This window comes from Convolutriloba macropyga, chromosome 6 (genome assembly GCF_964194025.1).
Source record: "Convolutriloba macropyga chromosome 6, txConMacr16.3, whole genome shotgun sequence".
NCBI lineage: Eukaryota > Metazoa > Xenacoelomorpha > Acoela > Convolutidae > Convolutriloba > Convolutriloba macropyga.
Window position 1 is genome coordinate 42,205,608 of NC_134473.1, and position 27,394 is coordinate 42,233,001.

The window sequence follows — 27,394 nt, forward strand, 5'->3', positions numbered from 1 at the left end:
TTTATGTACAACCACAGGTGAAAGAAGTTATATACACAGTAAGAAGAGTTTGAGTTTATAAAAAATTTGAAATTGAGTAGTTCTTGTTAAGACTGAATGTTTTATAACTGTAATAAAGACTTCCTCTGCCTCAGCAAGCGACTACTCTCGTACTAAATTGTCGAGTCAATTCATTCACTTTTCCACTTTTGTTTCTTTATACATTCTAAGAGTGCATTACTCACTTATACTTTATCATTTTAATTGGTCTGTAAGTCGCAACAATTTTTTTTTTTGAAACTTTAATTTTTCCGTGGAAAGTAACACCTGAAAGTTTCAAAGCATGTTCATTTTGGTACAGGTAGAAACTTTTAATTTAGCGAGCTAAAATTTTGGATTCAATATTTTGATCAAATCCAGAGCTGCTTACGCCCCCCATTTGTAATGTTTTGTAATGTAGGAGTAAATAGGTGGCACGTTTTTATGTGAAAGTTGGCAGGCACGCGAAAAAAAAACAAAGAAAATGAGAGAAACTAAAAATGCGCTTCAAAACGAACCGGAATGGTCCAAGAGCATCCTTGTGGAGTCGAATTTGCCAGTTTCATGCACACTAAGTTGCAAAAAAGCTACGTACATACGTACATCTAAAGAATTTAAAAAACTTCACTAACGTGAAATAAAACACTGTGAGTTCCAATCATTTCACTGGTAAGGAGTTATTACATTAAGACTTGATCTTTATAATATTTTGTAGGCGGTTTTTATATAGTTTTCATACAAGTCGCTAGTGACATCTACGACAATTATGTTCCAAAGCTCTGGAAATTTTTCTGAATATTTTACTAAAAAGCATTATGTTTTCGTAATCTCCTCTTTAAAATGGCTGAAAAATTTTCACTTGAATTAGGATCCGGACGAATTTTCAGCCATTCCAGTACTTCCCTTTTCTTGAAAGAAATTGCTGGCGATCTTTGTTGTGGCCATTATCTTGAAAAATAAGGTCTCTAAAATGCAACTTTTTGTGATTTCTCAAAATTTCAAAGTAAACTGGAACGTTTGGCTTTTTGGACATCTAACAACCATTTTCCGTTCATCTAATTATAGTGCACGTAAAAGACAAGTTATTGCTTGTCCATACTGAAATTTTGCCAACAAATCTTCAACATTTCTTCATAGAATTGTTCAATTCCTTTCCTGGATATGCCTTCGTCATGTTAGTTATCTTTGTTTGTATGCATCAGATACTAAATAACGTTAAATGGATTTTTATAAATTTCTGTGAAAAATGGACATCTGTAGTTTTTATTCCTCTTATATGCCTCGTTTCTTGATCCTACTATCAATCAAGAAGGCCCCTTTTTTAAATTATATTTGAGAGCATATATCGTTCTCTTTTATTACAATAGAAGTTAGATGATTGAGAAGGGAAAAATATGGACGCCAAAATTTTTCGAGGAAAATTGTAAGAGAGATAACGAGGCGTTCGACAATTTTTTTAAATCATTTTTCGCGTTTGCAAAATAAATGTGTTCTAGTATTGCGTCCTCATTGCAGATATCATTCACTCATTGCAGATAAAAATAACACTCGAAATCCGCGCCAACTGATGTCAACAACCACAAGATTCACCGATCATACATATATGATTTGTATGGTTTACTAGTAGTCATACAAAGATCATATCTGATATCATATCTCATACAATAATCATACATAAAATTTGAAAGCCGAAAAAAACTGTAAAATTATCATTTCCGATGGAAATTGAAAAAAATTCTTGGAAATCGTTCAAGATCATATATGGTACACAAAACATTGACTGATGCCAATAATATAATGCATATATAATGTAGTCAGATGACAATTAATTTTAATATTTCGTATGCGCAGTCCACAATTGACTATATGGGTGCGCAAAAACAAAAACTTTGGATTAAATACAAGAAATACTTAAAAGATGATTAAAAAGTTAGGTGAAAAATTTTTGGTTTGCATTTTTCTAAAGATTGAGCTTTAATGGATATAAACTGGCTTCAGATAATCCGAAAATTTTAGTCATTTAATTAGACTTGTTCTTTTCTTCAGAACCCAATTTTGCGAAAATTATTGCACGTCATGGTCTTTTAGTGGATCGCAAAGTAATGCCAAATAATCACATAAGTGATGCCTTATCGATAAAAATGAAAAGATATAATCAAGGAAGAAATTCTTGGTAATCGTACAAGGATCATATATGATTTCTTTGATTTCATACTAGGATTGTACTAAGAATCCAAGTATGGACAGTATGGAATCATATATGGTCCTTGTATGAAATCAAAAAAACTTCAACCCGTGACTTGGAACTGTAGTGTCTAATATATAGCAATAGTTAATATCATAATATTGAGACGAGTCAACAAGAAAACAAATCAAAGAATGCGAATACTCTGCGAAGTGGCTTTGAGAACAAATTTACTTGATCAGAGCAGTAGGCGACCAGTCGTGAGAGAATCTCAGCATCTGCCAAGGTGCGACAGCCACACACGTGAGCCTTGTGCTCGTCTATAACCTGTACAACACAAACAAGAGGATCATTGCTGTAAAATTATTTTCACAGCAACCCTCACCACACTAAATGATTGCTTATTGCTCAAAGCGTTTGGTTGTTCTTTTTCCGAATATTGTTGCATATCTTAACGGTCAGCGCTCAAGTTTGACAATCTGTGTGCAATATAGTCTCTGAACCAGCTTACCAAATCACGAAGCTGAAGGACACTACCCAGGTCGAAGTGCCAGACAGAAGTAACCTGTGATCAGTCTGAAGTCGAACGCACACGGTGTGTTTCCAGGCCAATATTACGGGTTCTAGAAATTTATTCGAGCGCAGAAAATTTCGGACAAAAGACTGATTTTGGTCTGATCGGAAGTCACTTCCGTCTGGGTTAGTCTGATCAGAGGTGGTATCAAGCGCATAATTATTTGATTAGAGAAGAATTCGATTTAAATTGAGTCTGATCAGAAACCGCTTCGTTCTTTCAGTTTTTGTTTTTAATGAGAGATGTTGCTTATGCTGAGAGGTAACAATAAAGAAATATTTTTTTTAGGGGCTCTTCTAGAGTCTGATAGCTCTGATAAGAAACAACGGATCCAGCTATTATCAAATTCTGGTACCCATTTAGAGTTAATTTTGATTAACAATAGATCAAGACGTTTCTTATGAAAAACTGTCTAGGTTCATCAATTGAGCCATCAATTTGCACTAATGGTATAGTAAGTAAAATTTTTTCTCATTAAGAATTAGTAGTAAGATAATAGGGTACTAAGATAGGGGTGGGTACATAATTAGGGTACATAATTATTTGATTAGAGAAGAATTCGATTTAAATTGAGTCTGATCAGAAACCGCTTCGTTCTTTCAGTTTTTGTTTTTAATGAGAGATGTTGCTTATGCTGAGAGGTAACAATAAAGAAATATTTTGATTAGGGGCTCTTCTAGAGTCTGATAGCTCTGATAAGAAACAACGGATCCAGCTATTATCAAATTCTGGTACCCATTTAGAGTTAATTTTGATTAACAATAGATCAAGACGTTTCTTATGAAAAACTGTCTAGGTTCATCAATTGAGCCATCAATTTGCACTAATGGTATAGTAAGTAAAATTTTTTCTCATTAAGAAACAGTAGTAAGATAATAGGGTACTAAGATAGGGGTGGGGGGTTATCCTTCGATTTAATACGTGTGATAATAGGGGTTATCCTTGGCGATGCTACATGTAAAACAACTGACTACGGCGGTGCATGGGTGATAAGTGTAAACTAGCTTTCTTCTGGATACTTGTAGGTTGACTGGGTGGAAAAGGTTTGCTAGAGTTGGCTAGAAGAAAAGGTTGGCTTTTTTCAGTGAGCGTTTATAAAATCATATGGCTGTGATTTCTACAGTTGATTTGAAGAGTATTCACCAAACTTAAGAGAAAATCAAAAAAGAATATTCACAATATGGTAAACGATTTTTATACTTTTTAGCTACTTGTCTTCATTTGGATCCTGAGATTGATTTAGATATAGCTTTGAAACTGCAACCTTATGGTGGATTGATTGGCATCGACAATTCAGCCCACGACAAATACTTTAAGTCCTTCCAACTTTTGAGACTGCATGCGATACTTCACGACGCTTTCGGTTTTGTATATGAATATAGTGAAAAGAGTCCAGGCTATTCTAACGTTTCACCTTGTACAGTGACAAATGAGCACCTTGGTCATGTGACTAGAATTGCTTTTTGTTTATACGTAAAATCCTTCTAAAATAGTTAATTCAGTCTGCTGGAATGTTGAAATCCGGAGCGATTATTCTTGATTTTGAAGGCTTTCGAAGTATAAAAAATCTGGATTTATAAAAAAAGAACTTGCAGTATCTACCGAAAATTACAACGATATTATTTCGTTTTTACCTCCAAACTCATTTAATATACTTTCTTCGAGTGAGCAAAGATAAATAAATTCCTTCATGGTCTCTCAAGGGACACAGGAGAGTTCCCTTATCAATATTTGCAACAGATTTTTCAAATTATAGTTCTTCAATTTCCTTTTTCTGAATTTTACGCAAAAGGATTAGAAAAGACGGAAACTTTACTGCAGCTGTTACAGAGGAACGTTATCAACTTGGAAACTTTTGCCGGAAAATTGAACACTTGAAATTATATCGGGAGACACCAGTTTGTAAATTACATGAATTGAGTTGTCTAAAACGACAAAGAAGCAAAAATTGTTCAAATAAGAAAGCAACACTTTTTTTACCAGTGGCTAACGAATGAATTGTCGGTTAGAGAAACCAGCTCCGTCTACACTTCCAATGAAGTTGTCTCCAAATTTGACAGTTTACAGTTGCATAACGCCTGGAAATCATTTGACGGTTACTCTTATCAGGGAAGAAAGAATTGACATAAGAGGCCAAACAGTTTTGAGAAAACAGCAGGTTGTGTGTGCTGGTGCTGAAATAGAAGCTTTCAAGAAGTAACTTTCTCCACTGGAGTACTTTAAATTGTACCATGTCTTTACAAGAGAAAATGAAAAGATTGAAACAAACCCCTTAACCTACGCCCAATCGTGAAGTACCAGTTCTGATGTCTCTGGACGATGAGACTCTTCCCGATGACATCAAGCAGCTGATTACAGAGAGCAATGTAAAGTCAATTGTTTTTATAGACAAGCAAGATTCGATAAATGCAAACTATACAATCACTTACAAACAAGGAGACAAAGACTCTGGGTATGTTTCTTAAGCATTTTTTATTGTTGAAAATTTATGTAACGTTCTTGAAAAGCAATTCATTTTTTAAATATTTTTATTTCAAAATGAGTCAAACAGAAGATCAACTATATTCGGCGGAGGCATAACTGACATGAATCTTGACGCCGACCACTTATAATAATTTTTCTTATAACTGTGTCTCTCGCCAGGTTGATTTTTTTCAGTCTTGACTGTGGAGAATCCAGATTTTGGATTTCACTTTTTTCTTGCACAATTGGATACGCTCTTCCAAATCCAAAGTTATGAATAAAATTATTTCCTCCTCTGAGCGGTTGTTCATGGCTGTTTGCGGGCCTTCTTGATGCGGGAAAATTAAGCTCTTTTTTAAAATATTTTCAGTTGGCACAGTTTTCCCAGAATTTCAAACAATATATTGTTTTTATTAGCATGATCAACCAAAAATCCAATCGTTAGAGAAGAAACTGAAAAAACATTTTAAAAAACTCTAAAGTTTTAGTTAGAGAACTGCCTTCTTGGTTTCGATGATTCATGTGAAGAAATTTTTAATGACAAATAATTTTCAAAATAGACAATTGCAGGGTGACATAGAAAAATCAGTGTAATTTATGTTAAACACAATTTGTTCCAGCAAGGCAGATGGTCCAGAACAATTGATCTAAATATAAAACATAGTATTTTGTTTAACTCACCACGTGACACACAACAGATTAGTTTTATTGGTCGACACCTGAATAATGAACAATTTTTAAAAGAAAGCTATGAGCTAGAAACCAAAGAACCGTTTGGTCATTATTACTTGATTTGGATCCCGAACCATTAGACGTTTTGCACTACTGTTCAATTATTGTTCCTCCAGGACCATCAATTTTTATCTGTCATCAGCTAAAGTTGTTATCACAAGTCTTAACGATGAGAGAGAAAGAAATTTGTATGCTGGGTTGGCTGCCGGACAAATGGGATACAAAACTAAAACAGAAGATCGAGAGAGCTCCAAACAATTTCATTAAACTCCTTTGCGAATGCTTGCTCAACATTGTCGATGGTAATGTTCCATTAAGAAAAAAATTTTTAGAAGGTTATGAAAAATCATTCAAAAAACTTTTGTCTAGACAAACAAGTTTGGAATAAAAGAGACAACTTTTTTGCTAGAGAAACCGGGTTGGTCAAAATTGTTGGTTTCGTGTTTTATCGTTATTTGACAAAATTGTAATCCACACCGAAGAATTCATTTTAAATCCGAAACGAATGTTTGCTTCACGTCAACCAATTAAAAAAAAAGTTTTGGACAATCCCCCTCTATAAACAGAAATCTGCACAGCTGTCTCTTTTGCAGAGAAACCGGTCAAACTCAATGGAAAAACCAGTGAAAGCACATGAACCAGTTGAGACTTTAAATAAAGTGATTGAAACAGCAGAAGAGGAAAAAACATAACCCATGAGCGATGACAGCGAGATTGAACCGGTAGTGAAGAAACAAAAAAGCGAAGACTTCGACTCCATATTGCTAGAGCTAGAATTTGTAAACGAAAATCAAATCAAAAGATGAAAAATTATACTTAACTTGATTAACCAATCTGGAACAGTAACCATAGAGTCGAACGACGTTATTCACGTTAATAAAGAAACACTGGGCATTAAAACTTTGACATTTCTGTACAGTCGACAGCAACCAATTAAAAAATCGACATTGCAAAATACTAAACATTTTTAATTGCTTTTTAATCTCACCTCATCTTACTGTAAAAATCTTGGAAGCCTCGTCTGAAAGTGAACGAGAGTTTTGTTCCAAGTAGAGAACAACCCAGTCGACAAGAGCTCTTTTCTAGTAGAGAACGACCCAATGGCTGAAAAGCGACCCACAAAAGATATAAAGAAGAAATGGACCAAACGACAGACAAAGTAGAGATCAGTCAGAAGATGTTGTCTTTCTTATCCTGAAGTAAAAAAAAATTGGATCATTTTTTTTTAAAAGGACCATCTTCGTATGGAAGCATGAAGCGACTGCAGACTCAAAGCAAGCTCTCTATAGGTAAAGTCCTGTCCTATTTGGAGACAAAGCCGTCTTTCACAAAGTACCGTTCAAATCCAATAAATTTTCCAAGGCTTTAAGTTTTTGTAAAAGATATTAACAAAATTTGGTGTCTTGATTTGGCACAAGTTGATAAACTGGCAGAGTATAATCGCAATATAAAGTATTTTCTAATAGCGGTTGATTGTTTGTCATATTTACGAGTGGAACCATCAAAAACAAAGTATGCGACAGAAGCAGCTGAAGCTTTCACAAATATGATCAAAAACCAACAGCCCAAAAACGTATGGATTGACGATGGTACAGAATACCTTGGAGCATTCAAACAACTGTGGGTCAAACGTGAATTCATTTATATAGTGCTTTTAGCGATAGAAAGTCAGCTTTCGCCGAGAGGAACATTAGATCTCTCAAGAAGATAATTCATCGGTATCTTGAAGAAAAGTGGATCTATAGCTACATTGACAAATTAGACCAATTTATGAAAACAATCAATTCTCAACTACAATCAATACACAACTAGCCTAATTGGCAGCATAAACAAGCTCAACTCAGAAGCCCAATTTTTACATTGGAGACTTTGTGAGAGTAGTTAAAAAATATAAAGCATTCAGAAAAAGTTACAAGTAACCGTTCACAGACGAAGTCTTTGAAATAACGGAATACAGACGTTAAGAACACCAACATACTCCTTTGTCAACGCAGACAAAAAATCAATTCAAGAAAAATTTTATCAGTCCGAATTACAAATTGTCAGGCTCCCAATCGTTGATAATGTCCAACAGCTAGTTTGAAGACGAGTTTACAATTCACGTTGTTTCATCCGCTTCAATGGAAATATTTGATTCAGTCACATTTGCATCATTTCGAAACTTTTTTAATGACGAAATACAACTTGCAGGCGATTGGAGAGTGGCGCTAAGTGAAATCATATTCCCAACAAAAAAAGAATACATAGTAAACGGAAATCTAATTGTGTACAACTTAAAAGACTATAAAGATTCCCAAAAGATGTCATCGGGGCCAATTTTATTTCTAGACCTTATAATGGACAACAATATAGTTTTATGCCAGGAAGCTTTGATACAGTGGTACAACTTCTTGCTATAATTAAGCGCACAATTAGACTGCCCCATTTTCCATTCAGAGAGTTGAAGAGCTCTGGAAAATATGAAATTTTATTTATCAAATATGAAGGAATTACATTTCCCGGCGAGGAAATTCCGAGCATTATTGGATTTAAGGGTATTCCTGACAGCAATGGAATACATATTGGGTACAAAATGATTCCCAAAGCAAGCAGATTTATGAAAAGTGATGATACAAAAGCTTATTATGGGGAGTTCCCAGCTGACCTTTGTGCTGGAAAACATCTAATTTGCATCTACACCAACATAATTGGATATCAATACGTCGGCGACACTCGGGCTCCTTTTTTGCGAATCATTGATTCAAAACATTGTCTAAAAAACTGTCGTTTTTGTGAGCTGGAACCAACTCATCGGATGGTTTATACAAATTTGGACTACAAGAATCTCCTAACCAAAACAAATCAATCGATTTCAACTAAAATGAAAACTGAAACAGGACAATTAGTTCCCCTTTTCGCGAACTGAAAAAGTTATTCTAACACTTTGATGCAAAAAAAATTCCCCCTTATTATGCTTATCAAGCAACGTCTTTGCCTCACTTTTCTGGACATTATCGCCAAAAAAAGAAGAGGTTTCGGAGCTCTAGCTGCAGGCATTGGACGTGTCGCGCTGCCTTTAGCAAGTCGTTTCATTTTGACTACAGCAAAGCGTATCGGTAAAGGGCTCTTGAAACAGAATGTTCCAGAGATTTTGGATGTAGTTGGAAATAAAAGATCTCCTAAACAGCGTTTAAAAATACAATCTCAAAACTTTCAAAAAACAGACAGGGGGATCTCAACGAAATACTTCACGTCGGAAGAATTCCATACGAGTCAAGCCACAGAAAGCAACCAACAAACACAAAGAAACCTTTTCAACGCACAGAGCTCCTAAAAGAAGTCGGTCAGATGTTTTTGCCAGAGTGAACGGTGATTGGTAATTTGTTACCATCAGAAGCGACTTATAATTCTTTGAAATTATTCGAAAACCTTCTCTCTTAGTAACTTTGATGGTACTTTTTGTCAAAACTTGGGCACAGTCTACAATCCAAGAGGATCCAGGTTAGAATTTGAAGTCGCCGGTGACCAAAATAATTTTATCGACTAACAGAAAATTTCAGAAAACTGATTAATAGAAAACAGATACGAAGACAGATGCTCCCTATTTATGCAAGGATGTGTTACATTCACTCTTCTCTGACTGTACAGTGTCTGCGAATGGACTAAAAATTTCAAACATTAACGGAGACAATGCTCATAAAAGTTTTATTGAAACAGAATTTCCACAAAACAAAGACGCAAAAAACACCTGGTTGGCATCTCAGGGCTACTCCTACGAGGAAAATCCAGGAGCGCTGTCAACTGTAGAAGTGAACGGAAGCAAAGCTTTAGTGACACAATCAGCTGAGTGCACATTCTACTGTAAAGTTGCAGTCAATTTTCCACTTGTGACAGGTATTTGCTAAGTGGTGTGACACTTCGCATTGCATTTAGACGGTCAATAGATAATTTTGTTAAAATTTCGGACGATGCAGTCAAACACTACAAATTAAAAATTGTCGAATCTAACTTGTATGTGCGCAAGATGACATTGAACGATGATGTTGTATCGGCTATAGTGAAAACTTTATTAACAAGTCCAGCTTCGTATCCCTACCTGGAGATTCAAACAAAAACATTTCTGGCGTCAACGGGTCGCCAAAGTTGGAAATAAGAAAATATTTTTGCCAGAGAACAGATTCGTAGACTAGCAATTTGTCTGAACACTAACGAAGCATTTCTTGGTAACAGCAGACGAAATCTATTTCGTTTCCGCCCCTGAGAAGATTTATATTTACCAAAACAGTTTACAAGCGGCAGTCCATCAGATATCAACAAGTGAGGACAAACGTTTTAACCCTAATACAAAATCGGGTTTAGCTGACATCGGCAATGGTCATGGAATAAGTTTGACAGATTACCCGAACCATTTCACAATGGTTTTTGATTTACCAGCAGCCCACAAGCAGCCCACGATTTTTTTCATCCTGAGCTTACAAGTTCTTCAATTTCTATTGAATTGAAATTTTCTGCGGCCTTCTCACTATTGGCGAAAAAAGAGCACATTTTTTGATGATAGTGCAAGAAGATTATCAAAGGATTACATTCTGACCAATTAATGATGGACGAAGATGATATTAAACATTTAATACAAGGCTGCAAAGCTCTTAAATATAAATTCCATGGCGTGTTTGTGACTAACAACCTTCCGGAAAAAATGAACAGAGAAGGCTTACTCATTGTTAATGCAACAACTGCTGAAAATATTGGTAGTCACTGGTTATTGTTATGCAAAAAAAACATCAACTTTTGTTTGCTAATCCCCTTGGTCAGCCCATTTCATCGTACAACGCCTATATCAAAGAATCTTTTCTATTGGCAACAATCACAACATCTATCAGCTCATGGAGAATCAACCAATTCAAAGTGCAAACTCTAAACATTGTGTTTTTTGCATTTATATTGCTCTTTTTGTTTTTAATGCTCAAAAGATTTTAAATTTTATCGAAAACGATTTGAGTCGTTTTGCTTTTCATATGATGTTCTAACCTTACTAACTTGCAGTTTTTCTTTCAAAAATTTACTTTCTCTTCATACACCAAGTCAACACTCAAAAAGTCAGAATCAATAATCAATTCTTTGTTTCCACTCAAAAAATATCCTTATATTGACATAAATCACCAGAATGAGGATCATAAAAAATTCTTTGAACTACTTGTAAAGTTTCACTATCAACAAAATCATTTTGAATGTCTTTTGATGGAGACCTGGCATTTTAGATAGTCTTTTGGGCAACTACCGGCATCTTGGCACTGGGTTTGGGATTGACATTTGTTTGTTTTGTAGAGCTGCTTTTCGATAAAGTGTTGTTGTTAGCAAATGCGGGCAGTCGTTTGCGCACTGACTGTAAATCGGTTTTTTCTGCCAAAACTGTTGAATTCGATTGCTAATTTAAGCTTTGAAAACACATCTCCATTAGTCTCCAAATTTCGTGCAGTCCAAAACAAGAATTTGAAAGCTGTAAAAATTCAAGGCACAGGAAAGCTCTGATATCGTTTCAATGTGTCGTTTTCAAAAGTAGTTGTATCAATCAAAACGTGGTAATGGCTATTTATCAAATTGCAAATTCGGAAACAAAATAGGCAAACTCGGCATAAAAATTTCCAATAGAAAAGCTACGTTTCTCTTGCACAATGAGAAATGTGAATTGTTTCTGAAATTGTTTAAAATAATTTGGAGAAGGCTCAAACATCGCTTCAACAATCGTTGTTGACAACTTCTTTTTGAATTTTTGGTTTCTTTGCTAGTGGTGCTTTTGTTGTTGACTGCTGATCCGTCACTGAGTTCTGTATTTTGCTAGTTGAGCTGACCAATTTTTCAAACTCATCGAGAGAACGAAACTTTTTTGTTCAAACTCGTAATCGTCTGTTGCTTTTTTGAACAATTTCAGAAATATATATGTCCTGTCCTTTCATAGGTTTTGCCGTGATTAAGCGCTTATCAGTTTTGGAAATATCGAATTAACAATCTGCAAAGTCTGTGTCCTTTGTGAACCTGAAAGGCATGGTGTGCAACTTGTTTTATTACTTTCAAATGTTATAATGTGTCAAAATGCAATTCAAGGGCGGTGGCAAGTTGGGATTAAACTAGTGCCAACAAACTGCCTAATTAAATCCAAATGGTTTGTGTAAATACAGGCTCAAGTACGCCTATGGCGCACTTGAGTCTGTCTGTTGTTCAAATATTGCATAATTAACTTGAGCTGTGACCTTAGATAAGATTTCGTTTGTTTAGAATTGGAAACAGATGTGATCCAACTGCAAAATATTATAGAAAATTTATATGTACCGTAAATACATAAAACAGATGTGACCCTAGTTGTGTATTTGACGTCATTGAGGAGTGCAGTGTCCACTGTTTCCTGTTTACTGGAAATATATGCGGACCATAAGTTTATAGCCTGGAACAGATGTGACCCTAGGTGTGTGTATTTTGATATAATTAGAAGCACATGTGAACCTACATTACAGCAGTAGGAAAATTCTGGTGAAAATAAACATGTAACAGTTTACAATGAAATGCTAATAATAAGATACGTTCAAGATAATAATTGAGTTTTGTAACTACACACTATAGACTGTATCAACCCATGTATAATAACAAAATTTAGAACATAAAAAAATGCTTATAATCTACCAAAAATACAGCCAAATTTGACGACAGACATAAATTGTTGAATTGCACGTTGTACAATAAAAATTTAATAATAGTTATTCATTTCCTTTAAACCTTGCGTTCAGTTCACTTTGCTTTCTTTCAAGAGTTCGTTACTGTACAAAAATTCAAACAATATTTTTCCAAAACCGTCTTCTATCAAATTGGTGTTATTTTTTTCTCAAAGTTTGTACGAAAAGTTATGTCCGTTCAAATACTTGATTAATCTGTAATTTCTTTTTAGCGAACATTGGCTTATCAGACAGTGCTCGAAAACTTTATTGTGCTGATTCAACAGAAGAGACAAGGTGATGATTGGCAAACTTACCAGCACTGTTTGATACGTAAGCGTTTAATTAAACGCATTTGCTTCTTTATCGGAGAAGACAGAACCATCAGAATGCAGTGCTTTTATCTCAGGGGGACATTTACCTCCAAAAGCTTTGGCGACACTTTAACATCTTGACATGAAGTTATTACCTGACGACGTTAAACGAATTTTGTTTCGTTAAGATTGCGAGTGTGTGCCTCTGTTTGTAAGCCAGCTACGGGCTTATCAAACTTGCGAAAACATAGCTGAAATTTGGGGCATAAAGTTATCACCGTGCTCCCCAGAAAATCAATCTCAATTCAATTCAGCCTGCTTGCCACTACCACTAGCAGTTGATCCGAGTCCCAGTTTGACACCGACATCTAGTCCACCTCTCTTTGCGGGAATTCACAGGAATAATTCTATGGCCTGTTCCTTGACAACCAATTTAATACAGACAGCATTACTTTCAGCTACACAATTTCAAACACCAGAAACAACACGTTTTGTTTGGTGTCACAGACACGCCAAAGATTTGCAATGCACCAATGAAACGGCTACTTGAGAGTTCTTTAATGGGCTTATTTGATTAATTAACTTGAAAAAACTTGATGAATCACCACAAAACTTTTCCATATACAATTTAATTAACTTTAATTTAACTTTAATTAGTGTTATTAAAGTATAATTTCAAATTTCTGAAAGCTGAATTTGAGTTTGATATCTGTTTTTGTCGTTTTAGATCTGCTGAGCCGAAGAAAATAAAATTTCTCTACTGATCAAGTTCGAGCATTGTCAGAAGGGATTTTCATTAGGATGTAAACATACAAATTCGTATCCTAGCAAACGCTCAAGTAATGAAACTACTATGACGTGGTCGGATTTTTCAATATTATATCCAGAAAAACTCTTCTCAGTCTACAAATTCTTTGTTAATATTATTTATTAAAATTAAAACTTAGGAGATTTAGCCATTTGCTGGAGTACGCGGCATTGACGTAATGACATGATATTTCCATGCCACAGCTGTAGCATGGAAAGAATTCCAAACTGAATTCATAAGTTTAAGCAATGTTCAAAAAATGAGTACAATCAAAGAAAACTTTCGAAAAAATGCATTTCAAACGTCAATTTTTGACACTTAACTCAGTAGATGCGCTCTTCAGCTTAGAATCGAATCAGCTCCCATTTGCTACTTGTGGATCAAATGAAGGAAAAAGAGCACGTTTTTTTAAAGAACAAAAAAACTTTTAAAAAAATGGACGCATGACCTGTGACCTTTAACCCCGAAAGGAGGGTTCCAAAAAATACTTGGGATGAAGCTGATTGTTCAGTAAGCCTTAGCATACTCTAAAGTTCAGAACAATTCATCAAACTCGTCAAACTGTTTCAAGTTTTCAAACGGTTTTGTAGTCACCGTTTGATGCCTGACATTTTTGCTCATAAGCATCATCATCAGAAAACGGCTCCTTCACCAATTTTCAAAACACCTGGCAATTAATGTCGAATTTTCATCCGGCATTAGTCAGCGTGTGAAGTACCGTAAGGAAGGAATTTAGATCGTTTTTCTTTTAATTTTGGTCTTATTGGGTCCTCAGTACAGATTTCTTTCATTACAGATGTCATCAAAAAAAGGCCTCAGAAAAAAAAACACAAGTTTATGTCATGTAATTGTAATGTAATTGTTCAATTGTTAATTAATGACTTGATTGACAGAAAAACTATTTTTTTCTCTGTTTAATTTTGAGCAATTTTTTATATGGGCTCTATGTTTTTGGGCACTGGGAGCATTTTTGATCAGCACAATTAACAACGTAGGGCAACTCTACCAGCTCGTTTTCGAAAGCGCAAAAAATAGCGCATTTTATTTCAATTTTGAAAATTATCATGTTATTCCAGCTTCTCAAAAGACGTTTTTTGAAACAAACGATGACCAGCAATACACCGTAGAGATCTTTTTTTCTCCTAACTAACAAAATTTTGAAATGAAGGTATCCGCAGAGAGAACAATTTGCGGTAAAACTTAGCTGACATGATGCGAGGCATAAAGTCATCACCTTGCTCCCCAGAAAATCAATCGAAATTGGATTTAGCCAGCTTGCAAGTAACACCAGCAGTTGATCCGAGTCCCAGTTTGACACCGACATCTAGTCCATCTCTCTTTGCGGGAATTCACAAGAAGAATTCTACGGTTCTGTTCATTGACAACCAATTTGATACAGACAGCGTTACTTTCAGCTACACAATTTCAAACACCAGAAACAACACGTTTTGTTTGGTGTCACAGACACGCCAAAGATTTGCAATGCACCAATGAAACGGCTACTTGAGTGTTCTTTAATGGGCTTATTTGATTAATTAACTTGAAAAAACTTGATGAATCACCACAAAACTTTTCCATATACAATTTAATTAACTTTAATTTAACTTTAATTAGTGTTATTAAAGTATAATTTCAAATTTCTGAAAACTGAATTTGAGTTTGATATCTGTTTTTGTCGTTTTAAATCTGCTGAGCCGAAGAAAATAAAATTTCTCTACTGATCGAGTTCGAGCATGGTCAGAAGGGATTTTCATTAGGACGTAAACATACAGATTCGTATCCTAGCAAACACTCAAATAATGAAACTACTATGACGTGGTCGGATTTTTCATTATTATATCCAGAAAAACTCTTCTCAGTCTACAAATTCCTTGTTAATATTATTTAATAAACATAAAACTTAGGAGATTTAGCCATTTGCTAGAGTAGGCTAGTGTGTTGACGCTAATGACGTGCTAACTCCATGCCACCGCTGTAGCATGGAGAGAATTACAAATTCGATTCATAAGTTGAAGAAGTGTTCAAAAAAATGAATGCAATCAAAGAAAATTTTCGAAAATATGCTTTTCAGACTTCAATTATTGACACTTAACTCGGTAGATGCGCTCTTCAGCTTACAATAGAATTACCTCCAAATTGTTACTTGTGGATCAATTGAAAGAAAAAGAGCAAGTTTTTTTAAAAACAAAAAAATTGTTAAAAAAAATTTTCATACATGAACTCTGAACTTTGACCCCAAAAAGAGGGTTCCAAAAAATACTTGGGATGAAACTGATTGTTCAGTAAGCCTTAGCATACTCTATAGTATAAAACATCTCATCACACTCGTCAAAACTTACTCAACCTTTATGGAGACAATTAGCCTCTAATTAACGACTAATTAAGGGTTATATAACATAATTACTAATTAATGAATAAATTCGAATGTTCAAACAGTTTTGTGAACGCCGCTTGATGCCTGACATTTTTGCTCATAAGCATCATCATCAGAAAACGTCTCCTTTACTGATTTTCAAAATATCTGGCAATTAAAATCGAATTTACATCCGGCATTAGTTAGCATATGAAGTACACTAAGGAAGGATTTTAGATCGGTTTCGTTTACATTTTTGGTCTTATTGGCTCCTCATTACAATTTTCTCTAATAACAGCTGTCACAAAAAAACGGCCTCAGAAAGACACACATGTTTATGTCATGTAATTGTTAATTAATGACTTGATTGACGGAAAAACTAACCTTTTCGGTCTATTTTGAGCTCGTTTTTTATATGGGATCTATGTTTTTCGGCACTGGGAGCATTTCTGCTCATCACACTTAACAACATAGGGCAACTCTAACAATCCGTATTTGAGAGCGCATAAAATAGGGCATTTTATTACAATTTTGAAAATTATCATGTTTTTCCAGAAACAAATGATGACCAGCAATACTTGGTAGGGTTCCTTATGGTGGTATGTTTTGACAGACCGTTGCAAGGGAGAGTTGAGAAAACACATCTTTTTCTACTCATAACTAAAAAAATTTCGAAATAAAGGTATCCGCCAAAAACGATCAATCAGATTGCAGCATTTTGAATTTTTGAATTTTGTGCTCCGAAATTACATTCTTGCTTCAGTTTTATTGACCTTAGTCATTTTCGAGTTATTCACTTGTTATCAAAGTTCTGCTAGAATTTGAAATTCGACAAAACTTTTAGAAATGGTCTATTCGTGTAATTTTTCCGCTACGTTTAGCACTAGTAAGAACCGTTCGAGACATCAATATGATTTTCATCTAGACGAAACTGACCTTCCTGTGGGCAACTGCTTCCTATGTGTGTTCAATTACCGGAAATTGTCTGAACTGGAACAGCATATGCAAACTTGCAATTCTAAGTTTACTAACTGCTGCCGATCGTCCTTCATTTGAGTCAATGATGCGCACCTGTGTCAACAGCATATGAACTCCCTTCACTCGCTGCATGTATTTGGACCTGAATACCAATTAAAAGACGCTAAAGCGGAGACCGCCTTCAACGGCGTGTTACAAACTTACGCAATTGTCAAAAATACAGCTGACAGAGATCTTGAAAGCTTCAGGCTCAATCAAAAATCTGCAATTGCAACGCTAATCAAGCAACGTCTGAGCCAAGGACCAAAGAAAGTACAATTTGCGTTAAAAGTACTATTATTGAAGCTGCATAAAGATGAAAACTCAATCAAAATGGAGGAGCGCAATGAAATTTATGTCAACTCTCTCATGAAGCCCATTTACGTAGAGGGTCTCACAGAAGAGCTGTACTGGAGCATGGTGGAGAAAATGATGGCTGTCTTGTCTACGTCTGCTTCATCTGGAAGTGGTTGGGTTGAAATAATCGACCTCGACATCAAATTTGCCCACTACCGACCAATTAGCGGCTCATCCTATCTTGCCTCACTCCATAAGCTTGCAAATTGTCCCGAAAAATTCGAAACCACAACGATGCCAATTGTTTCTATTATTGTTTTCGCTTACTCTTGATAGAGATGACAGGAACTATCATATTGACAAAACATCACCAGCAACATATCAACAAGAGAACATTCACCAACCTGTGGGCAAAATCGAAATGCAATGGGATTTGAGCAATTGAAAGCCTTTGAAAACCTCAATGATGTGACAATCAGCTTCTTTGTTTACGAAAAAGGACAACTTCATCCTCTACGAGTATCCTCTTTTGAATCAGATTTTGTTATGGATCTTTTACTTCCTTATGATGCCGAGATCTATCACTATGTTCTAATTACTGATCTTGCGAAAGTCGTTTGTAAAGTTAGAGACTTGAAATTCAGATTTGGTTATCCCTTTTGTCGTAATTGTTTCTAGCTTCGTCGTGATAAACTGGAAAGCTGTAATATTCATACTGAAAATTATTATCTATATGCCCCTGCAATTATTCAAATGCCAGCACCAGATCAAAATGAATACAAGTTCTCAAATTTTTTAACCACCTGGTTTGTATCTCTGGTTATATATTTCGACTTTGAGCCTTTTCTCCTACGCGTTGCTAGATGTGATGCAGCAACTGACCGATCATCTACTCGCGTGGTTGGAAAGCACGATCCATGTGGATTTGCCTTGGCAGTTAATGATCATCACTTGATTGTAACCTATTTTAATCAAGTGGACAGCTCAGAAGATCGTATGGGTAACCTTGTTTGAATGCTACATTCGTTAGCAAGGGACATGAATGCAAAAAACAGTTCCCTTTCTACAACGGAAATTGTAGAAAATTGGACAAAAAAGCACTAAACCTTGTTGGATATGCGAAGAAACATTTGACAGCAAGCTTGACCCCGAAGAGAGCATAGATTTAGACCATTGTCATTTCAGTGGCCAATTCTTGGGCTGGGCACATGAAACGTGTAACCGAGCGAGACGATATGTCATTTTTACGCTTGTGGTTGGTCATAACAAGCAAAAATATGACTTACATCATATTTGTTTGGCTTTGAACGACCGTGAGTCTACGACAACAATAAACGTGATTCCGTCAACCGCTGAGAAATACATATCAATGACATTTGGAGTTTTCAATGATACTATTACAACTCAAGAAGGAAGAACACAAAAAAATTATGAGTATTTAAGATTCATGGTTTCGTACAAAATGATTAACAGTTCGCTGGAAAAACTTGCGGAAATTTTGCTTGACACACATTTCGATATCATAAAAGCAATGTTTCCCTCGTTTTCCGAATCATACGCACACTTACTCAATCAAAGAGGATTTTATCCTTATTCTTATGTATGTAATCGTGCAAAGTTTTCTGAGGAATGTCAACCACTCCTCTCAGAATGGCGTAATACATCAGAAGGCGGAGAATTGGCTGTTAGTGAAGAAAATTTTAGTCATTCTAACCAGACGTGGAACTTATTAGGGTCCAAAACTTTTAGAATTGGGTTTTCCTTAGTTTAAAATATTACAGCAAATACCAATTTTTATGAAATTGAGTATTATTATAGCGAATTTAATAGATTTGTTAATAACCAGAACCATTCTTTAATCAGATAGTTTTGAGCGCAAATGATTCTGATCAAAGGCAACTTCGAGCGCACACAAGTCTGATCAGTAGTGATTTCGAGCGCACCACAGTCGCTTCAGAATTTATTTTGAGCTCAAAAATGTGTGGACAGTGATCTAGAATTAATCTGTGCCATGATCGCACAAAATTTTGGACAAAGTTCAAATTTCGGCCTGATCAGTGATCACCTCCGTGAAACCATTCAACCACACAACTAACCACTCAACAGCAAAAGAGTAGTAGATAGTGAAAAGAGGGATTTAATTGACAGGAATCTTACACAAATTTTGCAAAAGTATTCATAACCATAACAGGATCCATCAAAATTCTGATGGATCCATCAAAATTTTTTAAAATTCTACAAGATAACTGTCTTTTGCAATCTCTTCCGAGCTAATCGTTCTCTGTATCCACATTCTTATAAAATAACAGTCTCTTTGCAAGATTCCAATGAGCTAAGCACTTTTTGGAAAAAAAATGTCAAAAAGACATTGGAAGCAAAGTTGATATTTAACAGACTCAGCGCTCAGTGAATCAAAGTACGGTTATATAGGTGACAAACGGGAGCACTTATATTATGAAAAGTAGGTGAAACAAAAGGATCATACAACCAAGAGGAAATTGATGAAGTCTAACTATGCGGAGGCAAAAATCTTTTCTACACGTAGGATCAGTGGATAAATATAAATGTCTCTACATCTGTGTTGATATAACGTCCCCTAAATCTGACGGTTATCATGTAAAGCTTCTGCAGATTTTTTTTACAGGATAACCATTACCTTCTTAAGACAGTTTCTTGTGAGACCCTTTCAACAACCTGACAAGAGTACTGCTTTCTGGCAAGATAACCATCATTGCAAGAATCTTTCAAATTAATTATCTGTTTAGGCGTGTATTATGCGTGTATCCCAGGTTGAGGTCGCGCTCGAAATCACCTCTGATCAGACCGTCCCAGACAAGTGGGACCTCTGATCAGACCGTCCCAGACCGAAGTGACCTCTGATCAGACGAGTATGCGCTCGAAGATCATTGTGAGCTCGAAGTGCGCTCGAAGCCGCCTCTGACCAGACGAGTTCCAGACCGAAGTGACCCCTGATCAGACAAGTTCCAGACCATTGTCCAGACGAGTTCCAGACCATTGTCCAGACTAAAGTGCGCTCGAAATATTGTCCCAGACTAAAGTGCGCTCGAAATCACCTCTGATCAGAGAATGATTTTGAACATGAACAAATCTCTCAATATCGTTATAATATATTCATTTCATCTATCATTTTATCAATCTTATATTCAACTAACAAAAAAAACAATCCTGAAAGTATTGTTAATGAAAGTAAATCGAAAAAAAATGATCACAAAAATTACTGAGTATGCCATTTTTTTATGCTTTTAACTGAAAAAATGAACTTAGACAGCTCTGCATAAAAACGTCTTGATCTACTTTGATTCAAAATCTTTACTTGAGGGGGCCGGCATTTGTTATCAGCTGGACCCCTTGGTTCTGATCAAACCCATCAGATTTTCAGATGAAGTTCCGATCAGAATGCTGTTTTATTGTTGTCTCTTACCAGAGACAACCAAAGTCAGTAAGAAAACAAAAAAAGAATTGAAAAAAAATTCGCTCGAATTGGTCTCTGGTCAGACTACTGTGCGCTCGAATCGGCCTCTGATCAGACTAGTGTGCGCTTGAAACTGCCTCTGATCAGACCGTCCCAGACCAAAGTGACCTTTGATCAGACCGTCCCAGAACAAAGTGGCCTCTGATCAGGCAAGTTCCAGACCATTGTCCAGACAAAAGTGCGCTCGAAGCCTTTTCCAGACCATGTAATTTGAGCGCACCGGGAACATGTGTGCGCTCGAAACTCGTCTGATCAGGGGTCACTTCGGTCTGGCCACCTCGACCTGGGATCATCTTTAACCGATTCGGATTTCCTTAATAAAATTTATTAGAAGTAGGAGTGAGGGTGCAACTCATGCATGGAATGTAAATTGATGTATAAGTGCATGAGAATGTATGAAAATTTTGTGCAGAGGGTAGGGCGATGGTAGATTGGGGCTGCAATTGATTTAAATTTCTCGATGGTTGGATAAGTCATACAAGAGTGAGGGCTAATCTCTAAGATTGTAAAAATTATAAATATTAGGAAATGAATATTAACAGCATCGCATACTTTCTTAGGGAAATGTCGATCATGACATAACAGGGGCTTTAAAGGGCGGAGGAGTAGGTATTTTTGTCCCAAAAAAAATTACCGCCGTTATTAAATCAAGCCTTGAAACGTTTGATGAGAGTTTTTTTGAATCCATTTGGGTTGAAATAACTGACCCTCTGACTGAAAAATTACTTGTTAACGTTTCTTACTGCCCAAACAAACGTCTTGGTGAGTTTTTTCTTGATCAGTTAAGTATCGAATTATCGGGGGCATATAGCTTTACAGATAGCGTTATTTTGCTGGGAGACTAGAACTTTAATTATCTGAACAAGACAGAAAAAAGTAAACTATACATTTCAGCGTCGAAGTCAGGATTAGAAAAAGTTAACCTAAGGGATGCAACCAGAGGTACTGATAAAACATTTACACTTATTGATCACTGTTTCGTTTCGAAAGATCAGATAATTGCCTACAATGTCACAACAACCCCTTTTAACTCCGAGCATTTTCTTGTTATCTTCGAATCAAACCTCTCATTGAAATCTGAGAAAGACAACATAATAACGATGAGAAATTTTAGACTCTCACGCTCTAAATTTAACAGAGATCGTGCCCTCGCCTAATGGTTTAGAATGTACCAATGTGATAATGGCAACGATATGTTTGATTCGTTCATCAATATTTTTGAGAAAAGTGAGACCAATTCAGAGTGTTCAAAAAGGGGGAGAAACTTATAAGAATTCTAAGCCCTGGTTAACAAAATAATTGAAACATTTGATTGCCCAAAATCATTCTTTGTTCAATAAATGGAAAAAATTCCTGACAGCAAGACGTACAGAGAATTTAAGCGCTTAAGAAACTTAGTTAATAGGAGACTAAGGGAGGCGCACAAAAATTTTTGCATCAATTTCTTCCAAAAACTTGCAACAAGCATGGAAATTCATTAAACAAAAGACCAGTCCGAGTGAAAGAATTGTCAAGGTTGATGAAATCAGATTAGAGAGTGGTGAAATTTCAAGGGAACCAAAAAATATTGTCAATTGTCTAATCTAGGTGTTTTCAAAGGTTCGCATACTGCTTGTAAATACCCTGATACACTTAATATACCTGAGTTCACATTCAGAACTGTAACTAGAAAAGAACTTTGTTCAGTCATTGACCCGCTGGACGATAACAAAGCAGCAGGACCTGGTGAAATCTCAATTCGTCTCATAAAGTCTTGCAAAATAGCTATAGGCGTACATCTACAGTTCGCTTTAAATGAGTGCATTAAGGAGAAAATTTTCCCAACTAAAATGAAACTAGCCTATGTAACACCGATTTTAAAAAAAGGTGATAAATTAGATAGCACAAATTATCGACCAATTTCTGTAACTCCGAGTTTTGCAAAAATTTTTGAGCGCCTCCTGACTCAGTTGATGGAGTTCATTGATAAGAATAAAATTATAAACAAAGAGCAATTCGGATTTCAGAAAAAAAAGTCTGCAACAGATGCAGTTCCAGAATTGGTTGAAACAGTTTTGGCTAATTTAGATCAAAGCAAAGAAACTGTTGCTATTTTTATAGGCCTTGCAAAAGCGTTTAATTCCATTTCGCATAACATTTTTCTTAAAAAAAAATTGAAATGTATGGTTTTTCCCAGGAAGCGAAAGAATTACTGTTTTCATTTCTTGCCAACCGCAGACAAAAGGTAAAGCTTAACTGCGTATTCTTTGATTGTGAATTTTTGAATCACGGTGTGCCACAAGGAACTGTTTTAGGACCACTCATTTTTTTTTTATATGTGAACGATTTCTCATCTAATATAAGCACAACGGAAAAGCTAATTCAATTCGCAGATGACACAAGTATTGTCTGTTGTGGAGAGAAACGTAGCTTACATGGAAAAGTCACGAAAATTTTCCAAAAAACAGAAGAATATGTAGAGATGAACAAACTAACTTTGAATACAAACAAAACCAAATTAATCTTCTTCTCGCGCGATAATTCTGATTTCATATCTATTTTTTACAAAAACGAAGTTCTCACGACACAAAAAATTGCAGATATCTTGGTATTCAAATTGACAGGAATCTTAGTTTCGAGGAGCAGCTGAATAAAACCTTGAAAAGGATGGCTCATTCTATGAGATCAATTTACCTTAAGACATTAATTTCACCCTGAACGCGCGCATTCTTCTCTTAAAATCACTTGTGCCTTCACACTTATCATTTTTGGCCATCTTTTTTTCAAAATTTATCTGCAAAAAACCTAAAACGCCCTAACCGACAGATTAACTGGGGTATAAAGGTGTGCTTTCTACGCAAAAAGTATGACAAAGCGAGAGATCTGCTAATCCAGACAAAGACCCTACCAGCTGATCAAATAATTGCAAAAATGTCGCTAATCAAATTTCATTATGATATCGCTAGGACAGAAAATTTTCAACGGGTATCTGAGTCTTCATCAAAATAATTGAACAAATTAATTCAAAATTAGACAAAATGCCAAAACCAGCTTTGGAATGAATTCGATTATTCGTCAATGCGTACAAAAATGGAATAAGTTACCACATTGGCTTCGGTTGGCAAAAAATGGAAACGTTTTTAAGAAAACGTTGAACGATTTCCTGCTCTCACATCATGAAAAAATTCCTTTGAATAGTAACGTAGGAGTTTTTGAATGTTATTTTTATTTTTAGGAACAAAACAATCGAAAGAAAATTTTATAATGTGATTCTTTAAGAAAATTGTTGATGTTTATTGTTTTATTTTGTTTGAATGATTTGAAATATTTTTTGTTTCAGGTATATTTAACGGTACGGTTATAATTTTAATTTACTTGTTGCGAAAAAAATATAACCTCAAGAATACAGATGTAGTAAGAGTTTTTGTTTCAGTAAAATTGGTCTAGAGTCAAGGAGCACTGGCTGGGCCACCGAGAGGTTCGGTACTATCAGTCACTGGATATATATCTTGAACAAAATAAAACAGTATATCTGAATTCCTGTGGAGGTTTAACTTTGACAGAAGTTTCAAAATATTAAGAGCTTTCATCGTATTCCTGATCTGCCCACTAAGATGAACTTTGCTGGAAACAAAATGTCTGGATCATTTAAAATTGCCAATGTTTTCAATCAACATTCCGCATCGGTTTTCAGAGAAGACACGAGCCCTCCTTCAGTGCCCCTTGCTTCAGCAGACCGCACAATTTGTCCAGAAGATATGTATTTCGCTAAAAAAAAGTAAAGTCAAGGATCCTGACTTTTCATTCGTGTCCTGAGTCGTACGAAAAATTGCAGCCAATTTTATTGAAAACCTTTTTCAGCTGCCATTTTCCCAGCTGTTACTGATATATTTAGACAAAATTATAGATGAGCAAGAATTTCGAAAGTGCTGGAAGAAAGCAATAATTAAACCTCTGCATAAAAAGGAGTCGAGAATTGATATAAAAAATTACAGACCAGTGTCAATGTTGTGCGCGCTTTCCCTTATATGCGAGAAGTTTTGGTATATAAAATTTAGGTATCGTTTATTGAAAAATTTTGGACAAGCGGCAGCATAATATTAGGGCCAAGCATTCTACAATCACTCAAAAGCTCGAGTACTGTGGAAAATGTTTTCGTTGTTTGAATGCTAAAGAGTCCGCATTAAGGATTTATCTCAATATTTCAAAGCGTTCAATACAATAAATTACAATGCAATTTTGTTAAACTGATGCATTTTCGATTTGATAACCAATTTCTCCAGTTTTTTTGCAGATTTTTTATCAAATAAAACGCTGTGCGTATTTGTTAAAGATTCGGATTCGTCAGAGTTAACTATTACGAATGGTGGTCTACAGGGTTCAGTGTTTCTGGTATTTACGTTCGCTGTGTACATTAACGACCTTCCATCTCTAATAGAGAACATCACATATCTTTTTGCCGATGAAACAAAAATTATTTAAAGTCAAAAAAATTTATTTTCGCTACAAAATGATGTAAACAAAACTATCAAATGGTCGGAAAAATCAGGTTGGAACTCAACATGGCAAAGTTTGAATCTATTTGTTTTGATGTGAAGCAGTTCGATCAGTGTAGTGTTCAATTGTATGCAGATGATACAGTAAATACATGCAAATCTTCTGTGAATGATCTTTGCATAAATATTACTAACAAGTATAACTGGGAAAGTCATGTTAATCAGCGGCTATCGAAGGTACAAAAAGTTTTTTCCCATGAAAAGAAACGTTTCCTTTTCTACAAATACGAGAGTAAATGTAAGTTTATACAAAAGTCACATTTTATCAATTCTCCTGTACTCTTCAAATGTATGGTTCTCGAAATGGACAAATTGCAGAAAACTAGAAAAAATTCAAAATCTAGCGTTCAAGTGGGCCTTGAATCAGAAAAGTTTTACCCATAGTGACTACAATTACACCCTCATTTACCGCAATTTGTTGCCAATCAAGTTTCTTTTGGTTTGAAATGAACTTCTTATGATGAACAAAAGTTACAACTGTGATACTGCCCTTAAGTTTGATGACTACTGGAAAGTCATCAAGGGACCACGCAGTAACCGTTCTGCAGCAGAACAACTTTTGAAGACAAAATTTAATAGGACCAAACCAGACAAATGGGAAGAGTATTTTGTTTCGAGAGTTGTGAGTTATGCAAATGTTCTCACACAACGAAATGACATCTCAATTTTCGAGTGGACATGTCTATGAGTGTTATTTCGAAAATAATTGAACTCTCTTTTGAAATTAAAAGCTGTGAACTTTAAATACTATCATTACCCTGCAAAATTGGTCCTGTTTTGTAATTAATTAACAAAGTGATTCCCGTATCGCGGGCAGAGAGCCCATTTAATACTAATAATAATAGTAATAATAATAATAATAATAATAATAATAATAATAATAATAATAATAATAATAATAATAATAATATTAATCGTAATAATAACAATACAAATAATAATAATAAAAATAATAATAATAATTATAATAATAATAGTAATAATAATAATATTAATAACAAACATAGCGGGACACGTTTGACTTATACATCATTTTATATCAATTGGCAAGTCTGACATCTTTTTTTTTGCAATTTTTACACTGTGGAAGACTCAGGAAATTTAAACCATAGCAGGACAAGTCCTGACGTACAATTCAAAGAATTTTCATTGACTAAACAGAAAACTAGACCTAGAACGGAGGATGAATGGATTGGGAAAACCGTTTAGAAAAAAATCTTATCCAAAAATTTGAAAAAATCAAAGTGAAATTGCCGCATGTGAACAAAAAATCACTAAGAGGAAGCGAATTTTTGTTCAAACACCGTTTTCTCACTCCACTTTAAATTTAGAGCGAAAAAATTTTACGCCGCAAAGCAACTCGCTTTTTCGCTCTACTTCCTGTTTCGGCGTGAGCAAAATCACTACTCCAATTTGACTTCAAAAATCATGACTCATTACTAAACAACTAGAACAACTACTGTGAACCCTGAACCTCCACAAATGCCATAAAAGATTTAAGGAAGAAAAGATACGACATTCAAAAACAAATTGAACAAAAAAAAACTAGAAAAAGTTAATGAGTTTTTTTCAATAGTACAGGGAAACATAAAGCCGAGTAAAATTCCTTTGCAATTAGAGCAATTAAAAGCTCACAAAACAATGTGTAAGTCATGTTAGGTTTAAAAAACTTGTCTAAGATTTAAAAAATATAGAACAACTGTAAAAAAAATAAGAAAAATTGTTTAAAATTTCTCAATTTTTCTGTCAATGTTTCCAAGAAAAAAAGGTTCATTTCTAGAAAACTTTAGACAATTGCTATCTGAATTTTCCATAAGAAACAGGCTTCTATTCAGTTCCACTTAGAGCATTAAAACAAAAAACAGCAAAAAATCACTGAATTTCGTCTAAAATTCAGCAAAACTGATCAAAAACCTCCAAAT

The 27,394-nt window shown here is 35.2% G+C and overlaps 1 protein-coding gene across 1 annotated transcript in view; it reads right to left on the reverse strand.

Annotated features, from left to right (window-relative positions):
- LOC142341325 (aromatic-L-amino-acid decarboxylase-like) overlaps positions 1-27,394 on the reverse strand; it is a 101,394-nt gene that overhangs the window by 35,956 nt on the left and 38,044 nt on the right. The window contains exon 5 of the mRNA XM_075392249.1: positions 2,408-2,530. Within this exon, the coding sequence (XP_075248364.1) occupies positions 2,408-2,530 (123 nt within the window). The remainder of the gene's footprint in view (positions 1-2,407; positions 2,531-27,394) is intronic.